General features: G+C 60.7%; 1 protein-coding gene across 6 annotated transcripts; it reads right to left on the reverse strand.

Moving 5' to 3' along the window:
* Positions 1-670: 670 nt before the first annotated feature.
* ADAMTS10 (ADAM metallopeptidase with thrombospondin type 1 motif 10) lies at positions 671-19553 on the reverse strand. Of its 6 annotated transcripts, none has more exons than XM_070491890.1 (26): positions 19416-19553; positions 17073-17183; positions 15613-15798; positions 15049-15395; positions 14530-14686; positions 13347-13564; positions 11834-11917; positions 11594-11739; positions 11164-11207; positions 10910-11015; positions 10677-10823; positions 10350-10491; positions 7357-7464; positions 6788-6933; positions 6630-6693; positions 5578-5680; positions 5178-5311; positions 4968-5091; positions 3943-4023; positions 3694-3857; positions 3486-3603; positions 3252-3381; positions 2686-2890; positions 2250-2426; positions 2008-2167; positions 671-846 (listed from the first exon to the last, which is right to left on the reverse strand). In XM_070491890.1, exons 3-26 carry the CDS (start codon positions 15698-15700, stop codon positions 737-739), a joined length of 3303 nt encoding a protein of 1100 aa, XP_070347991.1. In that variant the 5' UTR covers positions 15701-15798; positions 17073-17183; positions 19416-19553; the 3' UTR covers positions 671-736. The 6 variants fall into 6 exon arrangements, with proteins under 6 accessions (XP_070347991.1, XP_044608357.1, XP_070347990.1 ...); XM_044752422.2 differs by having other exon boundaries at positions 672-846; positions 3477-3603; XM_070491889.1 differs by lacking the exon at positions 19416-19553 and adding an exon at positions 19240-19259 and having other exon boundaries at positions 672-846; positions 3477-3603.
* Positions 19554-19606: the final 53 nt, after the last annotated feature.

Here is a 19606-nt window from a genome sequence, read left to right on the forward strand (position 1 = left end):
GTGAGGGGCTGTGGCCACGTCCAGGCCGGGGCAGGGGCCGAAAGTGACCAGACGCACTGACACGTACACCCCTGCGCAGAAATCTACACAAGACAGGACTTTATTGATGGAGGGCTTCCTGGCGAGGGATGTGGGCCCCAGGGCAGGGCCTGTAGCACCATGATGAGGACGGCCTGGATGTTGGGGTGCCCCTGGGGCAGGCAGGGCAGAGGGTGGGGTGGATCTTCCCAGCTCTGCCTCACCTCTGTAGCTGGTCTGCTCAGGGGGAGGGTGGCAGGGAGCTGGTGCTAACCCCCTCCCCCATAACGGACATAGACCCCCCCAACGCCCCCCCCCCCCCCCAGCTCAGAGTGGAGGGATAGGGCAGTGCTAGGGCGGGGGGCAGGGCACCGACTGACCCCCTCCCCACCCCCACTCTTCACAGTACATATTCCGATCAAAGGTGGGGGGGCGTGTCGGGGGCTCCCTAGGGATGGGTGAAAAGGGCGCTAAGGCGAACGGTTGTGGACTCCTTAAACTCACCCTGGAGGGGGTCTCATTATGAACTGGGAGAGGGGCAGAGGAGGGGCCCTGGGGGTGGCCAGAGGCCCTGCAGGGGTTCCCAATAAATAACTTCCGGCTTCGTCTCACCCTCCCCTCCCAGCCCCCACCCCCTCGGGCTCCTTCAGGCCGGGGGACCCCCCCCCTCCCCGCCCCCAGCCGGCGCCCAGCTGTGGCTCCGGGGGCCGCGCGCCCCCTAGCGGCCCTGGCAGGTTTTGCAGCACATCTGGCGGAAGTAGGCTCGGCTGCAGAACTGAAATTTGAGCACCAGGGGGCAGTAGGCGACCTTGTTCACATCCTTGCACTCTGGAGGGGGCGGGAGAAGGGGGTGGGGGGATCAGGCGTCAGCGTCCCTCCCCTGCAGAGGCGAGTCTCTGCCTGCACAGCACTTCCTAGCTTCTCTGTGCCTCGGTTTCCTCACCTGTCAAAGGGGGCTTATCGTAGTAACTATGTCATCAGGCTGTTTGAGGATTTTGAGAGAGAGGGAACTCAGGGTCTGGGGGCTCAGACACAGTATTAAATCCCAAGAAAAATATTCTTATTCAACGATCCTTTAGATTTGTTTGGGGCTGTAACCCTTGCTCATTTCCCTTTGTCATAGACTGAGGACCTTGAGCTCCGGTCCCTCCTTTTCAGGGTATTTGTGTATTTCGTGTTCATGGTAACTGACAATCTGTTCACGACCAGGACGTGGGCTCCCACCTAGTGGCCAGCGGTGTATGACCGGGCCTGGAGCTTCCTGTGGATTATCTTATTCCATCTCCCTAATGTGGCATCCCCTCAAGTGACCATGTTATTTACCACCCTTGACAGATGAGGAAAGGAAGGCACAGAAGTGGGAAGTGAAGGCAGTTTGGTTCCAATGCCTGGAGGAAGTAATCTATTGCTCTCTATGAAAAAAAATTGACTTAGGTAGGAAAAAAGGGTATGTTTGAATCAGTGTTTCTCAAGGGGATGCGATTTTGCCTCCCAGGGGACATTTGGCCATGTCTGGAGACATTTTGCTTGTCACCACATGGGGGAGGCATGCTCTGGCATCCAGAGGGTGGAGGCCAAGGGATGCTGGTCGACATCCTCCGAGGCACAGGGCAGCTCCCACGACACAGAATCACGTGGCCCAAAATGTCAATTGTGCCTGAGGTTGAGAAACTCTGATTTAAAGAAAAAATATTAGGCGAATAATGCTATAGGTGGAGGTAAACAGGGCGAAGGTGATGGAGGTGGTTGGGAGAATGACTCAAGTTTGGGCACGCAGAAGGATCAGGTAACTAAAATGCTTTCGGTATACAGTGGCACTTGATAAATGTTTGCAGGGAGGGGATGGTGAAACATGGCTTGGAGGAGACAGAGAAGGGCATTTTGGTAGTTGGAGAAGGTCTAGGGTCAATGGTCAGGACTCCCACGCTCTCCTGTGGCTTCCTCCAGACAGGGCCCTCCTGGTGCTCCGTGCCCTCCCACCCCACGTACCTTCGGGACCGTCCCCAGGGGGCGCGCTGTCGCACTTGGCCTCACATTGCTGCGTGGTGGGTGGCCGCAGCGCCTCGGCGCACTCGCGCGACGGCTGGCCGGTGTGGCTGGAGCAGCGCACGACGCGCTGCTGCTGCCCGACGCCGCAGGGCGCGGAGCACTGTGGGGAGCGGCCGCTGAGTAGCCGCAGGGCCGCCCCTCCCCCAACCCCCGCCCTCGCCCCCCAGGGCGAGCCCACCTACCTCGCCCCACTCGCCCGCCACCCAGCGAGCCGGCGGGCAGCGGCGCAAGTTGCAGCGCATGGTGGCCGGAGGCTTGGCTGCGGGCGAGCAGTGCGCGGGGGGCAGCGTGGCGCGGTGGTCTGCGCTCTTGCAAAGGACCACGCGGTGGCGGAGGCCCGGCCCGCAGCTGGGGGTGCACTGTGGTTGGAGGAGGCGGTTCACGCTCAGGGGGCGCCCCTGTCCCCGCACGCACAGGGAGTGTGGAGGATGCTGGTCCAGTGGGAAGTGAAGAGGGGCGAGCTGACCTCGGGCCAGCGGAGCGTGGTCCACTAAGGCTAGCGGGAGGGGCTCGTGACGGCGGAGAGGCGCCTCAGCGGGCACCCGACCCGGGCACCCCAGCCCCTGTCGGGAGGCGCAGAGGGAGTGGGTTGGGCACGTGAGGGAAAGGGCCGCTGACCTCCGACCAGTCGAGGGCGGCCCACTCGGGCGGGCAGGCGGGGCCGTGGCAGGCCTCCAGGACCGGCGGGCGCGGCTGCGGGCACGCGCTGTCGTCCAGCGCCTTCTCCTCGGCGGCCGACACGCGGCGCTGGCACACGACCGAGCGGCTGCGCACGCCCGCATCACAGCTGCGGCTGCAGCGCGTCCAGTTCCCTACAGCCCAGCTGTGGGATGGGGGCGGGGGTCTGAGAGCACGCACGCTGACCCTGGGGCACTCGCATATCCTCCACCTCCCCAACATCCAGGATCATTAGGGAAACCGGCGCGGGGACGATGGGTGCTCCTGTGGGGAACACCCTGAACCCCCAACTCGGGACATCATTACTCTGTATCCACGCCAGGGCGAGGTGACCACCTGGACTTGACTAGGGAGCATCATTGTTCTGACTCTGAGTCCAGGAGAGCCCTGGCCCCACCTCGGGGAGCACTGTCACCCCAATTCTGGGAGCACTCACTCCTCTGATCTCAGCCACCTGGCCACTTCTGCCCTTGTCCCCCGGACCCTGCACCCCGGCGGGTACTCACTCGGGAGGGCAGGGCTCTGTGTTACAGGCTCGCTGTCTCTTGGGCAGCTTGCTGTGGGCGCTGCAGTGGTGGGGGGCCACGGCCGAGCTGTCCAGCTGATTGCGACACTCCACGGCCTGCACCTGGCTGCCTGGGGGCGGGCAAGAGGCCCGCTCAGCCCTGCCCAGCCCAGAAGGTCAGCCGGGTGACCAGTGCCTGCCCCCCTCCGGTTCCCCCGGGCCTCACCGCCCGCACACTGGGCTGAGCACTTGGTCCAGGGCGCATAGTGCCAGGAGTAGGGGGGCAGCGCGTCGCGGGCGATGGGCGCATTGAAGCGGTAGCGGAGGGCAGGCAGCTCTGTCCGGGCCAGTACCTGGGGGGGGATCATCAAAGGGAAGTCAAGCTCGAATCCCCAAAAGGATGCCAACCTTCTCCCGCCCCTTGCTCCCAGCCCTGCCGTTACCATGACGATGAGAGATGCATTAATGGGTCCCAGGGCTTCTAAGCTCTGCGTGTTATTTGGCCCCTGTCGCAGCTGAAAGGTGGTCCCAGCCAGGGGCAGGCGGTGGGGTTGGGGGGTCCCGGGCAGCCCCTCCAGCAGCAAGGACTCCTGGTCCCCCTTCAGGGCTGGGGGACAGGACAGAGGTCAGAACTCCAGCCACACTGACACCCCTGCTGAACCCTCGTCCCCATCCCCCCACCTCCGGCTCACCCAGGTGACTGACGGAGAGGTTCAGGTCCTGGATGAAAATGTGGACGGAGCCTTTGGGGATCCAGACGACTTCCTCGTACCCTGGACAGCGGAGCTCAGATGGTGCCCACTCGGCCCGTCCCCCACACTCCCCTGCCTCCCCTATCCCTGGTCCCTGACGACAGCGGCTAACCATTACGGCCCTAAGTGCTTACAAGGACATCCCACTGCATCCCCAGCTATGGCCCTGTGATGCAGATGTGTCGTCATGCCCATTTTACAGATGACAAAACTGAGGCTCAGAGAGGCCAAGCAACTCAACCAGCTAGGAAGTGGCTGGGCTGGGATTCGAACCCGAACTTTCCTGTCTGTCTAACCACGAAAATGGGCTGACCGGCCCCCAACCCCCAACAAGCAGCAGGGCTGGGCCTGGGTAGAGGGAAGGGAGGACCATGGAGGCCCTGACCCACACAGGGTGACATGGTGGCTTCAGCAGTCAGAGTTAGGCGGCAGTGGGCTCCACTGCTTAGTCCCTGTCCACCTGTGCCCCCCATGAGCCCTGGTTTATCTGCTTGCCCCCTGAACCCCACACTTGGGCCTCACTGTGTGTTGGTCCCATGAGCCCACCTTCCCATCCCCCACTCCCTGGGGGTCTCGCTCCCTCAGCCCAAGGCTGGGAAGGGCTCAGATGTCCCCTCTCCTGGTAAGCCTTTTCCACTAGCACAGATAATTCCTCAGCCCCCTTGGCTCACAGGCCTTGGAGACTGTCCCTCCCACCCCCCAGACCCGCTTGAGACCCCCAGGGTGGGGGAGGGGAGAGATTTAGGTGCTTAGGTTTAGGCACCAGAGCCCAAGCCAGTCCCTGACCCTGATCTGGGGCATGGCTGGGGCATGGCTGCGGTCCCCCCTGGAACTTTTTCTGGGGATCCCGGACATCCCACTGTGTCCCTGAGTCTGAGGAGATGCTGATCCTGGCTACTGGGCTGGGGTCAGCCCCGCCCCCAAATACCAAGTGGGGTGTGAGTGAGGGAAGCGGGGTCCCTCACCGGCCCCAGGCAGGGCTGCGCTGAAAACCCCCTCGATGGTTTCGCACGCACTGCCGTCGCCCCCGCACACCCGGCACTTGTCCTCGCGCACGTCGGAGCCCAGGACCCGGTCGCAGCCCACGTGCTGGGGAGAGCAGTGGGGGTGGGGGTGTGAGTGAGGCCCTCGCCCCGTCCCCCACGCCCTTCCCTCTCTCTGGGGGTCCCCTCTACCTTGCACTCGCCGCTGACGCAAATGTCCACCGTGTCCGGGCGGCAGGGCGTTCCATCCACCACCGCCGCTGCCCTCTCAGTGTAGAAGTTGAAGCCTTCGGCCAGGCACGTGAGGGAGCAGGCCTTCACGCCCCCTGGGGGGCCCGGCCCCATCAGAGCGAGGGCCAGGCTGCCCTGGGACTCCCTGTTCGAGGCCCAGAAGGACCGACCCCCAGACCCAAGAAGGATGGGCAGGTTGGGCAGAGGGAGTGGGAGTTCCCAGCGTCGGGTCAAGGCACCGTTGAGCCGTATCCGGGCACTCCGGCTCCTTGGGTGAGGGGAGGGCTCAGGGTCGACCCCACCATGCTGTATCCACCTGCTGCACTCCACTGTCCCCCAGCCTCCTGAGTCCCCCACTCACCTCCTCGGTACGTCTTCCACGTGTAGAATTTTCCACGGAACGGGACGCTGTCAAATTCGGAGCATTGCATTTCCCTGAAGTCCTGGGAGCCTGGGGGACAGTCCTGGGGGTACCGGAGGGGAGATGGGGGGAGATCAGGGTTGGAAGGAAGGAGTTGGGGCAGAGGCCCAAGGTGAAGAACAAATTATAAGAATAAGGGTGGGTTGGAGGAGTGAGGCTGGAGGCAGGAGGCCAGGGAGGAGGCTGTGAACGTCCAGATGAGACTGGACGGTGGCCAGACCTACATCCAGGCAGAGGGCCGGAGGACAGGTGCATGTGAGACGGGACTAGGGCATGCTGGGGATGGTGCCTGGGTTTCTGGTCTCAGACCGTGGGGCCCTTCTTGAGAGAGAGGGCCTAGAAAGGAGCGAGGTCCACTGTGCGAGGGGCATGTGGACCCTGGGAGGCAGGAGCCCCCCCCAGATGGGGGCTCAGGAGTCCTCCCCCTTCTCTGAGCACCCCCCACTGCAGTAGCCTCTCGTGCTTATAAGACCCGTTTACACCCAGGACTCCGCCGTGGGGAACCCCAACATTTCAAAAAGGAGCAGCAAAGAAGCTGAGAAGAGGAACAGAAGGCGCAGCCTGAGAGAGGCTGGTGATGCAGGCGAGGCGGGAGTTTTGGACAGGAGGCGGTGGTCACAGGCGGAGGACAAAAACGTGGCCACTGGGTCTGGTGGCAGGGAGCGGGGCTCCTTGGGGAAATTGGGCTGTGAAGGGAGGGGGCGGGGTGCCCTATAGCTGGAGGGGGTTGTGGGGGTCAAGCAATTATTTCCAGGTGGGAGACATCTGCAGAAAGGGAGGGAGCCAGGTCCCGGGGGGGGGGGGGCGAGAGGGAGGAGGCGGGACCCGGGGCCCAGCGGCAGGTGGGGGTGGGGAGGCGTAGGGAGGGCAGGGAGGGGAGGCGGTGGCCGCTGCAGATTCCTGAGATCCGGCGCAGGCTCGGTGGTGGTGCGCCTCTCTTCCGAGGACAGGAGGGGCCGAGGGTACCGGCTCGGGGTCCTGGGGGAACTCACATCAGTGTTGCAGGAGCGGTGCCGCCGCCTTTCGCCCAGGCAGTACTTGCCCCCGATGGTTGGCCTGGAGGGGGTGGGAGCACAGGAGAGAGATGGGGCAGGAGGAACAGGGGGCCGGGGCCGCTCCACTCTCCTTGCAGGGAGTCCTGAGGGCTGACCTGGGACTGTCACAGTGACGGCTGGAAGAGGACACGCCACCGCCGCACGTCCGGCTGCAGTCGCCCCACGGGGTCCACGGGCCCCAGGCCCCATCCACGCCCTCGGGCCGCGACCCGAAGGGGACGCACACCCGCTTATAACACCACTGCGGGGAGGATGGGGAGGGGTGAGTCAGGCTCCGCGGACTCGAAGCGCCCCTTCCTGGCCCCCTCTACCTCCCCCAGCTGGAGGTTTCAGCCCCCTTGGGATGAGGCGGAAGGAGGTGGGGTCTGAGGCCTGGGATGCAGTCAAGTAACATAGAGGCGTGGCCAGGGAGCGAGATGCCTCCTAAGAAGGGGCGTGGCTTAAGCATAGGGTCACGAACAAGGGTGAAGCCAGCGCGAGGACAAGCGTGCGGGGCGTGGCTTGAGACGGGGAGGGGGTGTGGCCTCAGCCCAGCGAGACACACGGGGCGGGGCCTGCGGGCAGGAGGCGTGGCCAGAACCGCCCGGAGAACGCGAGGCAGCACGGGTGGGCGTGGCTCAAGGGCAGGGGGCGGGGCCCAGCTGCGGGCCTGGCCGGCGCTCACCCCCTTGTCGATGGTGTGTGTCTGGCACAGCGTGCCCTCGGCGGCCGGGATGCTGTTGGTGATGCACCGGTTGCTCTTGCTCAGACACCACAGCTCGCTGCAGACCTCCTGCGGGCCGAGGCGCCCGCTCAGGCTCGCCCTCCTCCCTCCTCCCTCGGGCAGCCCTCCCGGCTCGGGAGAACCCAGGCGACCTGCTCACTGCCGGCTTGGCAGTGGGGCCCCAGCACGCCTTTTCTGGGTCTCAAATGACTCTTCTTGGTTCCCCTTGCTGGGCATGCCCTGGGACCTCTCCTCTGCTTCTAGGCTGCCCACCTACGTGTGCCATAACCTCTCTTAGGCATTATCCCTATTTTATCGAGAGAAAGCAAAGGCTCAGAGGGATAAGGTCACTAGCTAGAGGTCACACAGCTACTATGGGGCAGCCAGGATTCTAACCCAGACCTTTGATCACACAGTCTGTGATCTAATCCTTCTGCGGTTCAGCCCCTCGGGCCTCCTGAGTTTCTAGAAGGAAACTTGAGACCTGCTGAGGCCTGAAGACGAAGGATTCTGGAGTTCTTTTTAGGATGGGCAAAGCAGCCCGCGTTGGAGCAGCGGTTCTGAAAAGTCGGGCCTGGAAGATGGCTCAGGTTAAAGCCTTCATGTTTAATTTTTTCCAGCTGGTGATTTCCTTGTTCCCCCCCCACCTAAGCTGGGGAAACTCCCAAAGCTTTTAGTCGATGGAAGGTTGGGAGGGGACAAGGCCAGGCTGGGTCCGTGTGGGACGTTTCTTTACTTCCCCCAGTGAAATGTCAGCCCACTTTCTTCCTGTCTGAAGACAGCTTGGGCTGGCCCAGGCCCTGGGAACAAGTCCTGTCCATGGCAGGAAGCTGGGCCAGTCCTAGGGAGTCAACCTGACCCTTTAAGTTCAGGTTAATATCCCTGAACAAGCCCCATGGGGTTCACGTGTGGCCAAATCTGGCCCTGGAGCCCCAGGGTGTTCCCTCTGAGAAATGGAGATCCTTCTGTCCCCTTTTCATAAAATCGCGTGTCATCTCCTCTTTGAACCTAATCCTTCCAAGTTTTGAAGATTTGGGATTGGACCCATCAACGGCCACAGGAAGGGACTTCTCCTGAGTCAGCCTTTGAGAAACACCTGCATACACATGAGAAACTGGGAGGGTTGTTCTCACATCAGCTCCCTCAGATGTCTTCCAGAGTCCCTGCCCTCTGCCCCTTCAGAGGACACTTCTCAGCTAAAAGCTCAGCCAGATTTTCTGGCTTCCCTTGGCTTGTGTCCTCCTGGCCATTTATAAAAATATCACCGGCCGGATCCCACTTCTGACACCTCTTCAAAGAGCTGCCTCTTCCAGCCCTGCTTTTCCTCCCCTCCCCGAGGAGGCACTGTGGTGCATGTGAATGAGTTCTGGCCACTCTGGGAGCCTTGAGCTCTTCCACTGACTTGCAACACATTTCCTCTCTCTGGATCTCAGTGTCCTCATCTACAAGATGGGCCTTGCCTCCATACAAAGCGAGAGGCATGACGGAGTAGATATTTAAGGGCATGCATAAATGCCCTGTTCTTGAGGAAAAAGGACCACAGCTATCTCTGGACCAGGAACTAGGGCCAGCTCCTTACACATATTGACCGATTGACATGTAGTCAATAATCCCCCCCTTTGCCAGGAGGGCCGGGAAGATGTTCCTTGGAGAAATAAAAGGAAGAATCAATTCAACATACATCCAGCACTGGTCCATGCTTGACATTCTGACCCTTCCCCCACCCCTTTATTCCATAAAATGTGGAGTCCGAGAAAGATCTGGATTCTAATCCCAGCTCTGCCATGTTCTCAAATCGTGACTTTGGGCAAGGTACGCTCCTCATGCCTCAGTCATTTCATCTGTAACGTGGGGAGAATAGGCTTGTCGGGCGTTTAAATGAGATGATACATGTCACGTACTTAGCACGTAGTGAGTGTTCAGTAAATGTCGGCCATCGTCATCATTGTTAGGATACCTGGGGCACACCGGTTGTTCAAGGGTAGCTTCAGAATTCTTTAGAAATTTGTTAGAGGGCACTGTGGTTACCAGCCAAGTTAGGGTAAGGGGGGTAAGAGTGGGATGTCAATTAAATATAAGCCGATCCAGGGTTTGTCTCCTTGTCTTGCAATGGAATGAAGTGAGGGCATTTTAACAGCTGCCTGCTCTCTGTTTTGAGTTAACTTGGCATTAGCTCGCACATGATCGTCCCAACTCTGACCTTTTGAGTCTTGAGGGCGTGGAGGATCGGACCAGGTCTGGGCTACTAGAGCTGAGGCTGTGAGGAGGTGGGGAGTGTGTTTAGGGCACTGGGGGAGGCGGGCAGTGGAGGTGCAGACCCCAGCTGAGCCAGTGGCCGCTGGTGGCTCTGAAGCAGGGAGCCAGCAGGCTTCCAGCTCTGGACGGAGGACCCCGGTTCACTTCTCTATGCATGGATGGGGCTTTGCGAGCCGAGTTTAAATCTCTGGAAGGAGTGGGGAGGGGTCAGGAGGCTCAGAGCTCGTCCAGCTAAGGATTGGGGCCAGGAGAGCTCGTGAACCAGTCTGTGGGGGATGCAAGGAGTGAAGACAGGGCACCCCTGGAAGGCTCTGTCCCGTTTTTCTGCCAAGTGGGGAAAATGGTTCATTCTCAGGGAAACTATTTCCACCAAGTCTGGATGTCTGGCCCAGGGAGGGGTCTTGGGACAGCAAAAGGTGGCCTCGCAGGCTGTGCCCAGCCCAGCCCCAAGTCGGAGCGGTGACCCGGGAGACCCCGTTCTTGTTCCCAATCACTGTCTGGTTGCTTGTGACATTGACCCCATGCACTTCTGTTCCGCCAGCCCCCACGGGGGCTCAACCCCCTTCCTGGCTCTCCCACTGCCACTGCCCGGGGGGGGGATGGGGTGCCCATGTGGAGTTTCCCACTCCCTGTGACCAGCCCCCAGTGGTCGCGGCCCCCTCCCCTCCCAGGAAGGAAAGCAGGAAGTCTCTCTCTACCCCGTATTTACACTGACGCGATTTGACTCCATGCTGGAAGCGGCACTGCTCGTCGGCGTCGTAGGCCTGGCCGGGCGCCACCGTTGGGTACACGAAGTCCTGTCTGGGGGGCCGGTTGTTCAGGCAGAGCCCCAGGCCTGAGCTGTGGTGAGAAGAAAGCAGCTGTCAGGCTGGGGGGCTGCAGGCCAAGAGCTCAGGGGTCCCAGCTGGGTGGGAGCTCCGGGGGAGCAGCCCTGTAGGTGATGGGGCCCTTCTCAGAGGCAGTTCCGATTTCCAGAGGCCCCCACCCCCAAAGTGAGTGGACAGGTCAGGCGGGGACATCCTCACTCCAGAAAGCTGGTGATGTAGTCGCGGCTGCAGGATGACCACACGAACGGGTTGGTCTTCATGGTGATGTGGGCGGCCATGAGCTTCGCCGGGTCCTGGCCACGGGCCCCGCAGCTGTTCCCCACGCCGTCGTGGTTCATGCCAAACCTGGGGAAGACGGTGTCGGCTCTGCCGGGTGCCAGGGGACCTGCTCAACCCCTCCCGTCCTCCCCGTCCTGTGCCCCTGGCCTCACGTGTGTCCGATCTCATGGGCGATGGTGAATGCGGTGGCCAGGCCAATGTCCTCGTTGATGCTGCAACTTCTCTCCCGCTCGCACATCCCGCCCACGGGGGCCAAGCCTGGGAAATGGGCACGTGGGGTGGGGCTGGGGGCTCAGGGCTGTGCCGGCTGTCCCTGTCCACCCTGCCAGGTCTCCCCCACCACCAGGGCCAGGGTCACCCAGCCCACTGCCTTCACAGGTGCCTGAAACCTCCAGGGTGCGGGTACCTAGTGTGCCACAAGGTTTGTTCTTGTAGATGCAGATGTCATAGCTGTGGAAGGAGAGGGGGACAGTGAGGGGGCTGGGCTGCCTCCCTCAGCCCTGCGGATGCCACCGTGCCCATCTCTGGGGGCTGAGCTCTGCCTGGGAGGCGCTGTCTGCCTCTCACCTGAGCCTCATGCTCTGCTCCCAGCTGGCCTGGGTGCATGAGTGACGGACTGACTGAATGAAGGTAAGAGTGAGTGAATGAGTGCGTCCGTGCCCAAAGGGCCAACACTTGCCTCCCCATATTCTCCAGTTCCCAGTAGCCCCTCCCTATCCCTGCAACCCAAGGGGGCGACTGAATAGTTCTAGCATCTTGCATCTCCCAGCAGAAGTGATCCCCTGCTTGGACCCGGATGGTCCCCTGGACCCCATGTTCCCCCGCCCACCCCTCACCGCGTGATGAGCACCGCTGTATCATGGTTGGCCACGCCGTTCTCTGGAATGGCGTTGCCATGGCCGCTGCGGTTCACGATGGATTTCTGCCACTTACAGAAGCTGTCCAGGGACTTCCCGGCATGGTGGGTGATCTCCAAGGTGGGCTGAGGACGGGGAGAGTGAGGTGCATGGGTGCCGGCCCCCCATGGGGAGGGCAGGCAGCACGGGTGTGCAGGGGGAGGAGCGGGGCCCCCGCACCTGGTCCTCTGTGAGCAGGATGAGGCGTGTCACTAGGATATTAACGATGTTGCCCAGACTTGAGTCCTGGAAAAGTTTGGCAACCTGACCTCCAAGAAACAAGAGAGACCGAGTCTTAAGAGGGGCCCAGGACAGAAAACGAAAACCAAAATAATGACAATAGCTTGTTTTCATCACCGCCTACTGTGTGCCAGGACTCACACTAAGCCTACTGTGTACATCTTTGCATGAGTAGGTACTATTATCACTCCCCTTTTACAGATGGGCAAACTGGTGCACAGAGATGCACAGAGAGCTGAGGACACGGAGCTTGGAGGTGCCATAAGTGGGATTCAAGTCCCGTAAGCCTGGCTGCAAAGCTCTGGTTGCTTACCAGTACATTTCTTTCTGAACCACGCCCGTTCGGCTTGTCTACTTGTCCTCCATCCCTCTCTGCTCATCATCCCACCCCCGCTGCCTCTGCCCAGAGGTGGCCTGAGGGATGTGTGCATCTGGCCTCACTCCATGGCTGTCTGAAGGTACCAATTTGGCCACCACAGGAAGGTCAAACCGTGGGGGCAGGAAGCTCTGGAGACAGTGGTCTGAGGGGAGGAGGAAGTGGCCCAAGGGTGAGTGGGCACAGATGATGGAGGCCACTCCGTACAATGATCTTGGAGTCCTGGACCATCACTGACCTATGCGGAAATCTCTAGAAACCCAGGCAGGTTGTAGGACTCTTTCAAAGCCCAGCGGAGGGAGGCAGGGCCGGGCCAGAACATGGTGGTATCAGAGCCGATGTTATGTCAACATACTGGGCCATCTGTCTGTCTGCTAGACTTTTTCTCTTCCCTTTTTGCTTCAGTGAAACAAGGGCGCCCCTCATCAAGCCAGGTGCTCTATCTGGCTTCCCTCCCACCGAGTCTTGCCCTCTGCAGTAGCTACTATTATAACCCCATCTTACAGAGGTGGAAACCGAGGCTCGGAGAGGTCCAGAGTCTTGATCAGGACCTAGCGTGGCCATTGAGTATACGTGAGTGTGGGTCAGTGTGGTCAGCCTGCATGAATTTATAGGCAGGTGCTTGAGCGAGAACTCTGCATGAATCCCGATGTGTGCCCATGTGCGTACTGCTAACCTCAACAAGTACCTGCAAGCCGCGGGTTTATTTTTCAACAGCAAACAATTACGTGGCACCTACCCTGAGCCATGCGCTGTCTAAGTGCTTTATCAATTCACTATGTCCACCTTTGCCCTATTATACCCATTTTACAGATGGGTCGACCAAGGCAGAGAGGTGGAGTAACCTGCCCAAGGGCGCACAGCTAAAAAGGGGCAGATGCTCCTAGCCACTGTGCCAGGCTACTTCTCATTCCTCATCACGGACAGCCCTCCTTTCTCACCCTGTCCCGGCTCCCTTCTGTTTCTCTGGCCTCAGGTCAGGGACCGGGGGTGGGATGGCGACATCTGCTTTCCTGACATCTGGAGGCTGGCTCTGGGTTCTCAGGGCTCCCTGCCCAGGGAGGGGGAGGCACTTACAATGTTCATGATGGCCAGCACGTACTGCTCCACGTCTCGGCGCCCATGGTAGGCTACCATCATCTTGTCAGCCACCACCAGGGTCTCCACGTAGCGCTCTCGGCTGACCGAGCGCTTCAGGCCTGGCTGGCCGCGCTCTGTCTCATTGCCCAGGGGCCTGGCGGGCGGCGGCTTCAGGGTGCGCAGCCACCACGGCCGCCCCTTCCACGGTTTCTCGTCTGGGTGGACAATTTCTGGTCATCCCGCTGCTTGCATTTATTGGCCAATTCCTGTCTGAGGGTCTATCTGGCTGTCAAACGCTCGTTCTTTTGCTCCTGGGTATCCTGGTTCTATGGATGTTCCATTACCCAGACGTCTGGTTCTACAATGACATGGCTGCTCCATCGCCAAACCGGTTGGTTGAACAGTTGCCTAGCGTCCCACGACCATCAGCAAAACTGCACAACCTCCTGACACGTATGGGTGTGGCAGCCTGCCTCACTGCTGGAACCGTGTGTTGTGCAACTTCTTGGCCTCCGACTGTGCCACTTTCTAACCAATGCACTACCCACTTGTGTGTCTTACCACCTTGACCATCCCACTGACCACCCAACTGGGACGCCATCCACTTTTCTGCCTGTACAACTGACTGCGGTTGTATGTCTGCCATTGCGTCCTACTCTCAGACTCCCGGATTATGTCACTCGGTGTTCCGCATTGCCACCGCCCAGCGATCCGATTTTCCAGCTGTGACCGTGCTGGTAAATATTTTGCTGTTGTCTAGCTTTCTGACTCTCCCACCTCCTAAATGTACGATCACACAGCTGTCTTCCTGCAACAGGTTCTGAATGGTGGGCGAGATCTTCTTCTGTCTGGTGTTCTCACTGTGCAACTGCGTGAGTGTCTGCTACAACCACCCTGCTGTGTAACTGTCCAATCAGACGGTAATCCTGGAGAGGGATGGTTTTACACCTGAGCATCTGTCTGGCTGTCCAGCTGCCTGTCTCGCTCACTGTTGGACCATCGGACTATGGCAATGATGGATGGGCCCTTCCACCACCTTACTGCCCTGCTGTCTGACTGTGTGCCATTCCTCTCCGCACGTAGCTGCCTGCTGACCTGGCTGGAGAGACACTGCTGCCTACCTCTGCCTTGAGGCAAAGCCGTGTAGCCCCTGTGTCCATCCCCAGACAGACAGATATACCTCTCACTCCACAGGCTGTGTCCAGGTGGGGGTGACGCAGGGAGGAACGTTTGTACACCACATGGGGGCCACTCTCCTCTGGGCCCCGGGCCCCCTTGTGCCCACTTTGCAGGGGCTCGATCAAGTATTCTTCCTCATCTGCCACAATCAGGCCATGCTGAGGGATAGAGAGCAAGACTGAGGGTTCAGATCAGGTCCTGGTTCTTAGGATCCCTGATACCCTACCTCTCTTTATGATTTCATTCTTCCTATCTTACTGGGTTTCTGCTGTTATTTCTTTTCTAATCTCTTGAGACGGATGTCCACCTCATTCATTTTCAGCCTTACGTAAGGCTACACATTTTCCTCTAAGTACTGCTTTGGCTGCATCCTAGAAAATATTAAATAGCTCAAAATACTTCAAAAATTTCCACTATGATTCCCTCTCTGACTTATATTTACAAGTGTTTTTTTTTTTTTTTTGTTAAACTCCTAAACTTGTGGGCGCTTCTCCCCTGCTTCCCAGAACCCTCTGCTCACCAGGCCCCCACAGGTGCTGATGGCCACATGGGAGCTGCTGGCCTGGCCCTGCAGGTGGCCAGCGTAGAGGCAGTGGGCCCGGGCGGCCCTCTGCCAGGCCAGGCCCTCTCGAGTCCAGTACTCCACGGAGACATGCCCTGCCAGAAGGCGGGGGCTGCGGGTCAGGTTCAGCAGGAAGTGGGTGCTGGGTGCAGCCACCTTGTAGAAGAGGCGGGACTCTGCCGTGGGCCCAGTACCCCGACGCTGCCTCCGGGGGGCCGGGGGCGAGAAGGCCAGCAGTGCCCCATTGTGGTCCACTCGGGTGGGGAAGGTGATCTCATAGCTCTCCAGACTGGACAGGAACTCATCTGTGGGCGAGGGTCAGAGGCCTGGGGTGGGCCCTGGGAATGACCCACCTGTGTCCTTGCTGGTCTCACTGGCCTCTGGGTCCAGGTCACTGGCTGCAAGCCTCCAGCCTCACTGACCCCAGGACCGCCCCCAGCCCCCATCACCACCATCCCAGCCCCACTGACCCCTCCTCAGCACCTTGCTCCCTCCCCATTACCGCCCCTGGCCCACTGCTACCTTGAGACCGGAAGGCGTGCGTGACCTCGAACATGAGGCCCAGCCCCAGGGTGAGGGCCCAGCGGAGGATCTGGCAGGCGGAAGCCATAGAGGCCACGTGTCCACATGTCTCTCCCCGGCCCTGGCTGCCGGCAGCCCCCACAGCGCCGCCTTCCCGTTCACAGCCTGGGCAGCATCACCGGGCTCCTGGGAGCGGGGAGCTGGGTCAGGGGGCACCTGGTCCTGCTGCCCAGCATAGCCAGCACCAAGGTCCCTCGCCAGGCTGACGGGGGGACCTGAAGCCCCTCACCCGCACCCCTGAGGATGCCCAAGGCATTTCTCGTGGTTTGAGGATTCTGAACTCATTTCCTTAAGTCAGTAGCCCCCCTGCCCGCCCCCATCCTCCCTCCACTCTTAGGACAGGCAGGAACCTTGATTCTGTGAGCGCCCACTATAAGCCAGCTGCTGGATTGAGCCTTTTCACACCATTTCATTTCATTTCAGTCTTCCCGGGGGGACAGATGACAGACAAGTAAACGAACAGTCGAATGAGTGAGAGCAGTTCAGACTGTGACAGCTTCTTGAGAAGACGTGAAGGGGAGGCCCGGAAGCAGAGGTGCGAGGGACAAGAAGAAACCAGTCATGGCAAGAGACAGGGGGAGGTGCACCAGGCAGGGGAACAGCAGGAGCAAAGGCCCAGAGGCTGGGAGGAGCTTGTTGTGGGCCCAGGACCACAGAGGCCAGCACGGCCAGGGCAGGAGGGCAGCAAGAGGAGACTGGAATGGGACGTACTTGAGGCTGTGGTGGCCAGTGTGAATTTTCAAGCCAGATAAAACCCGCAGCCAGTGCTCGGTCCCCCTCCCTCTGGACCCTCCTGGGCCCTGTCTTGGGCTCCTCTGCCCTGGGCAGCATAATCACCCTGCCAGTGGCTGGAAACCCACACATCGTGGTCTCTGTCTCTGTGACCTCTCCTCCACCCTACATTTCCAGCCCGGCCCCCACACCCACTACCTCTCCTTTCAGATTCTTCCTCCTTGAAGCTCCAGGGTCACTGGGGAGGCCTCAGTTTCTCCGGCATCTGCCCTAGGCCAGCCCGCGCCACAGACACCACTTTGGGCCACCACCCTGTGCCAAAGCCTCCTCCCCACTCCCGTCTCCGCCCTCCTCCTCCTCCTCCTCCTCCTCCTCCTCTTCTGTGCAATTTCCCGCTTAATCACACACTGTCTTATTTTCTTTGCAGCCTGGCCAAGTCTGAGAGTCGATCCCCAAACAGGGCAATTCAGCTCCTAAGGGACCGAGCCAGGTTTTCTCTAAGAAGCAGACTTAGAAGCTGACATTCCCCACTTTGGCTTGGACCCCTCCAGCGATGGGGAGCTCACTCCCAGACAGTGGGAGCTCACTCCCAGACAGTCTGGGGCCCAGTTGTTCCCTTCAGCTGGGCTGATATCTATCCCTTGGCTTCTTTTTTTTTTTTTTTTTACCTTTTGCGGGCTTTGGTCGGTGGCGTGGTGTCGGACCCCTGTGGGGATCTTTCCCGTGGCGGCTCACTGTGTGTGAGCCTCGCTGGGCCTCAGTCGCTTCTTCTTCGGAGCCTGGACAGGGAGGAAGAAAGCAGTGAGGAGGTCAGGGGTCACTGAGGAAACCCTGCCCTTCTCCCCGCCCCTGGCGAACCCCTCTTGGATTATGTTGTCCCTCTGTTCCTAGCCCCGCCTCAAAGTTCCCTCTGCCTATTCCATCCTCAGCTAGCTCTGGATTAATCCCCTCCTGGTCAGACCCCCCTGAGCCCCCTCCTGCCTTCAGCCCCCCTCCCCCGACCCCATGCCAAGGTGGCAGCATTCTCATTGCAAATGAGGCTGGACCCCCCTCCCCCAATCCTGTCTCTCTCCTCCTTCTCCGACAGCCAGGCCTGGTGCAGAATCTTCACCTCGCCGTGGCTCTGGGGCTCTGGTCCTGGCGGCAGTGTCTTCTCCTTCACCACCCCCCCCACACAATGTCCTCACCACTGTCCTCTGAGGCCACGCCCCTCCTCCCAACAACCTCACAGCCCCTCTTGCGCTTCTGGCCCAGGTGGGGTGTGGGGGACAGTGTGGAAGGACCCAGCACAGGGGGGTGGGGGCAGGAGGAGGGGAGTCACCTGTGCCTGGGGTGGGGAGAGGGGTCTGGAGGGGGAGGGCACACAGGGGTCTGTCAGGGCAGGGCGGGGGGGGGGGGGGGGGGGGGGGAAGGGGTGTGTGGGGGGGGGAGCACCAAGGACAGAGGCCCAGCCCAGGGGGCAGCTAGGAGGTGTGACCTGCCCAGGGCACTGGGGGTACCACGGCCATGTCTGGTGAGTCCAGGCGGGAGATGAGGCTTGTGAGTGGATAGGGGGCTCCAGGGCCTGAGACTGGCTGGGGGCACCCGATGCCAGCAGGGGATCTATCCTGCGACTGTGTGGGTGTAACCGAGTGTGAGCGACTATATGTATGTATTTGACTTTGTGGGTGGTGTGTGCGCTCGTGGGGCTGTGTGTGTGTGTGTGTGTGTGTGTACCCAAGCCTGGCCATTCCCCTCAGCCCCTCCTCCCAGAAGGCAGGAGGAGGCGGCCAGCGTGGGGGAGGGTGGCAACACTGGTGGAGGAAATGCCGCCGGGAAACAGCCCGGAAACAGAGGCTCCATCCCATCCCGGGGATCCTGGAGGGACCCGCAGCTCCACACCCAGACGTCCCGGCCTGGCCGGGGGTACAGGCCGCTGGGCCTCCCTGCAGAGGCCACAGCAGAGGCTGCCCAGGCAGAGGCCTCCTCCGGGCGCAGCACATCTGGCTGGCCGGCGGCAGGCAGACCCTGCCCGGATCGCGGAGCAGACAAAGGCCGCGCGGCCCGCAGGAGGAGGGGCCGGCGGCCAGCGGGTCCCCCCAACCAGCCGCTAATTAAAGGCCCTGAGCCCCAAGGGCTGGAGACATCCTGAGCCAGACGGCTGTGGCCTCGGTGCCACCAACTCAGGGGAAGTGGGCGGCGCCACTCTCACACCCAGACACACAAACACACACAGCGACGCGCACACACTGGGGGCGACCACACCTGTGCAGCTGGGGACCAACAATCGGACGCGGCAGACCCACAAAGCAGCCCCCTGCACTGCATGCACCGACACACTCACACACGCAGAGGCAAACACACGAGACACACAACTACACACTTCCCAGACCTGTGTGCACACACACACTCTTCCACACTCATTCCCACACATACATAGGCAACCCAGAGACAAACCCAGACACACAAACACACATCCGGGCCTACACGCACAGACACGTACACACTCATTTACTCACTCACACCAGACCAGGGGCAAACCCACAAAGTTACACAAAACCTTGACACACAACTCCGACACACTTACACAAAGGCATTTACACACTCCTTCCACTCAGACACTCCCAGAGACACATACACAGATGTCTGGAGATACGCACACACTCACTCAGACATTTACACACAGTCGAGGTACACACACATCGGCTCTCACACACACACAGACACACAACACCCCATCTGATCACACAAGCTCAAACACAGCCAGACACTCACACATGCAGACACAGAAGCAGTTACACGTACGTGGATGTCCACACGCACCCCGACGCACACACAGGCACACAGCAAACCAACCCAAACAGGCGCTCGTATGAACTCAGGGTCGCACACGCTTCTTGGGGACATCGCACAGCGCCACAGCCCCCACGGCCGGCCGGCCCAGCGTCCCACGGCCCCCAGCCACGCCCGGCCGCCGCACAGACCCAGGGTCCCCCGGAGCAGCGCAGCCCGCGTCCCGCCCGCGCCTCTACCTGCGGCCGCGCGCCCGCCGGGCCTCGTCCGCTCTGGCGCCGTCTGCGCCCCGCGCGCAGGAAGGGAGGGAGCGAGCGCGGCGGCGTGGCCGGGGGAGGGGGCGCGGGGAAGGCACTTCCTGAGCCGCCTGCCAGGGTTATAAAAAACCCCCAAACCGCGCGCCGCCAGAACCCCGCCCGCCGCCGCCGCC

The sequence above is a fragment of the Equus asinus genome, chromosome 20 (assembly GCF_041296235.1).
Source record: "Equus asinus isolate D_3611 breed Donkey chromosome 20, EquAss-T2T_v2, whole genome shotgun sequence".
NCBI lineage: Eukaryota > Metazoa > Chordata > Mammalia > Perissodactyla > Equidae > Equus > Equus asinus.

What these genes read in the sequence shown, in the direction of transcription:
- ADAMTS10 (XM_044752422.2), bottom strand. Translation starts at nt 15,700, where the DNA reads ATGGCTTCCGCCTGCCAGATCCTCCGCTGGGCCCTCACCCTGGGGCTG. An exon ending in ACAGCGGTGCTCATCACGCG is followed by an intron (nt 11,208 to 11,593) that starts GTGAGGGGTGGG and finishes CTCCTTCCACAG; the next exon opens with CTATGACATCTGCATCTACA. An exon ending in TGGCGGGCGAGTGGGGCGAG is followed by an intron (nt 2,168 to 2,249) that starts GTAGGTGGGCTC and finishes CGCTCCCCACAG; the next exon opens with TGCTCCGCGCCCTGCGGCGT.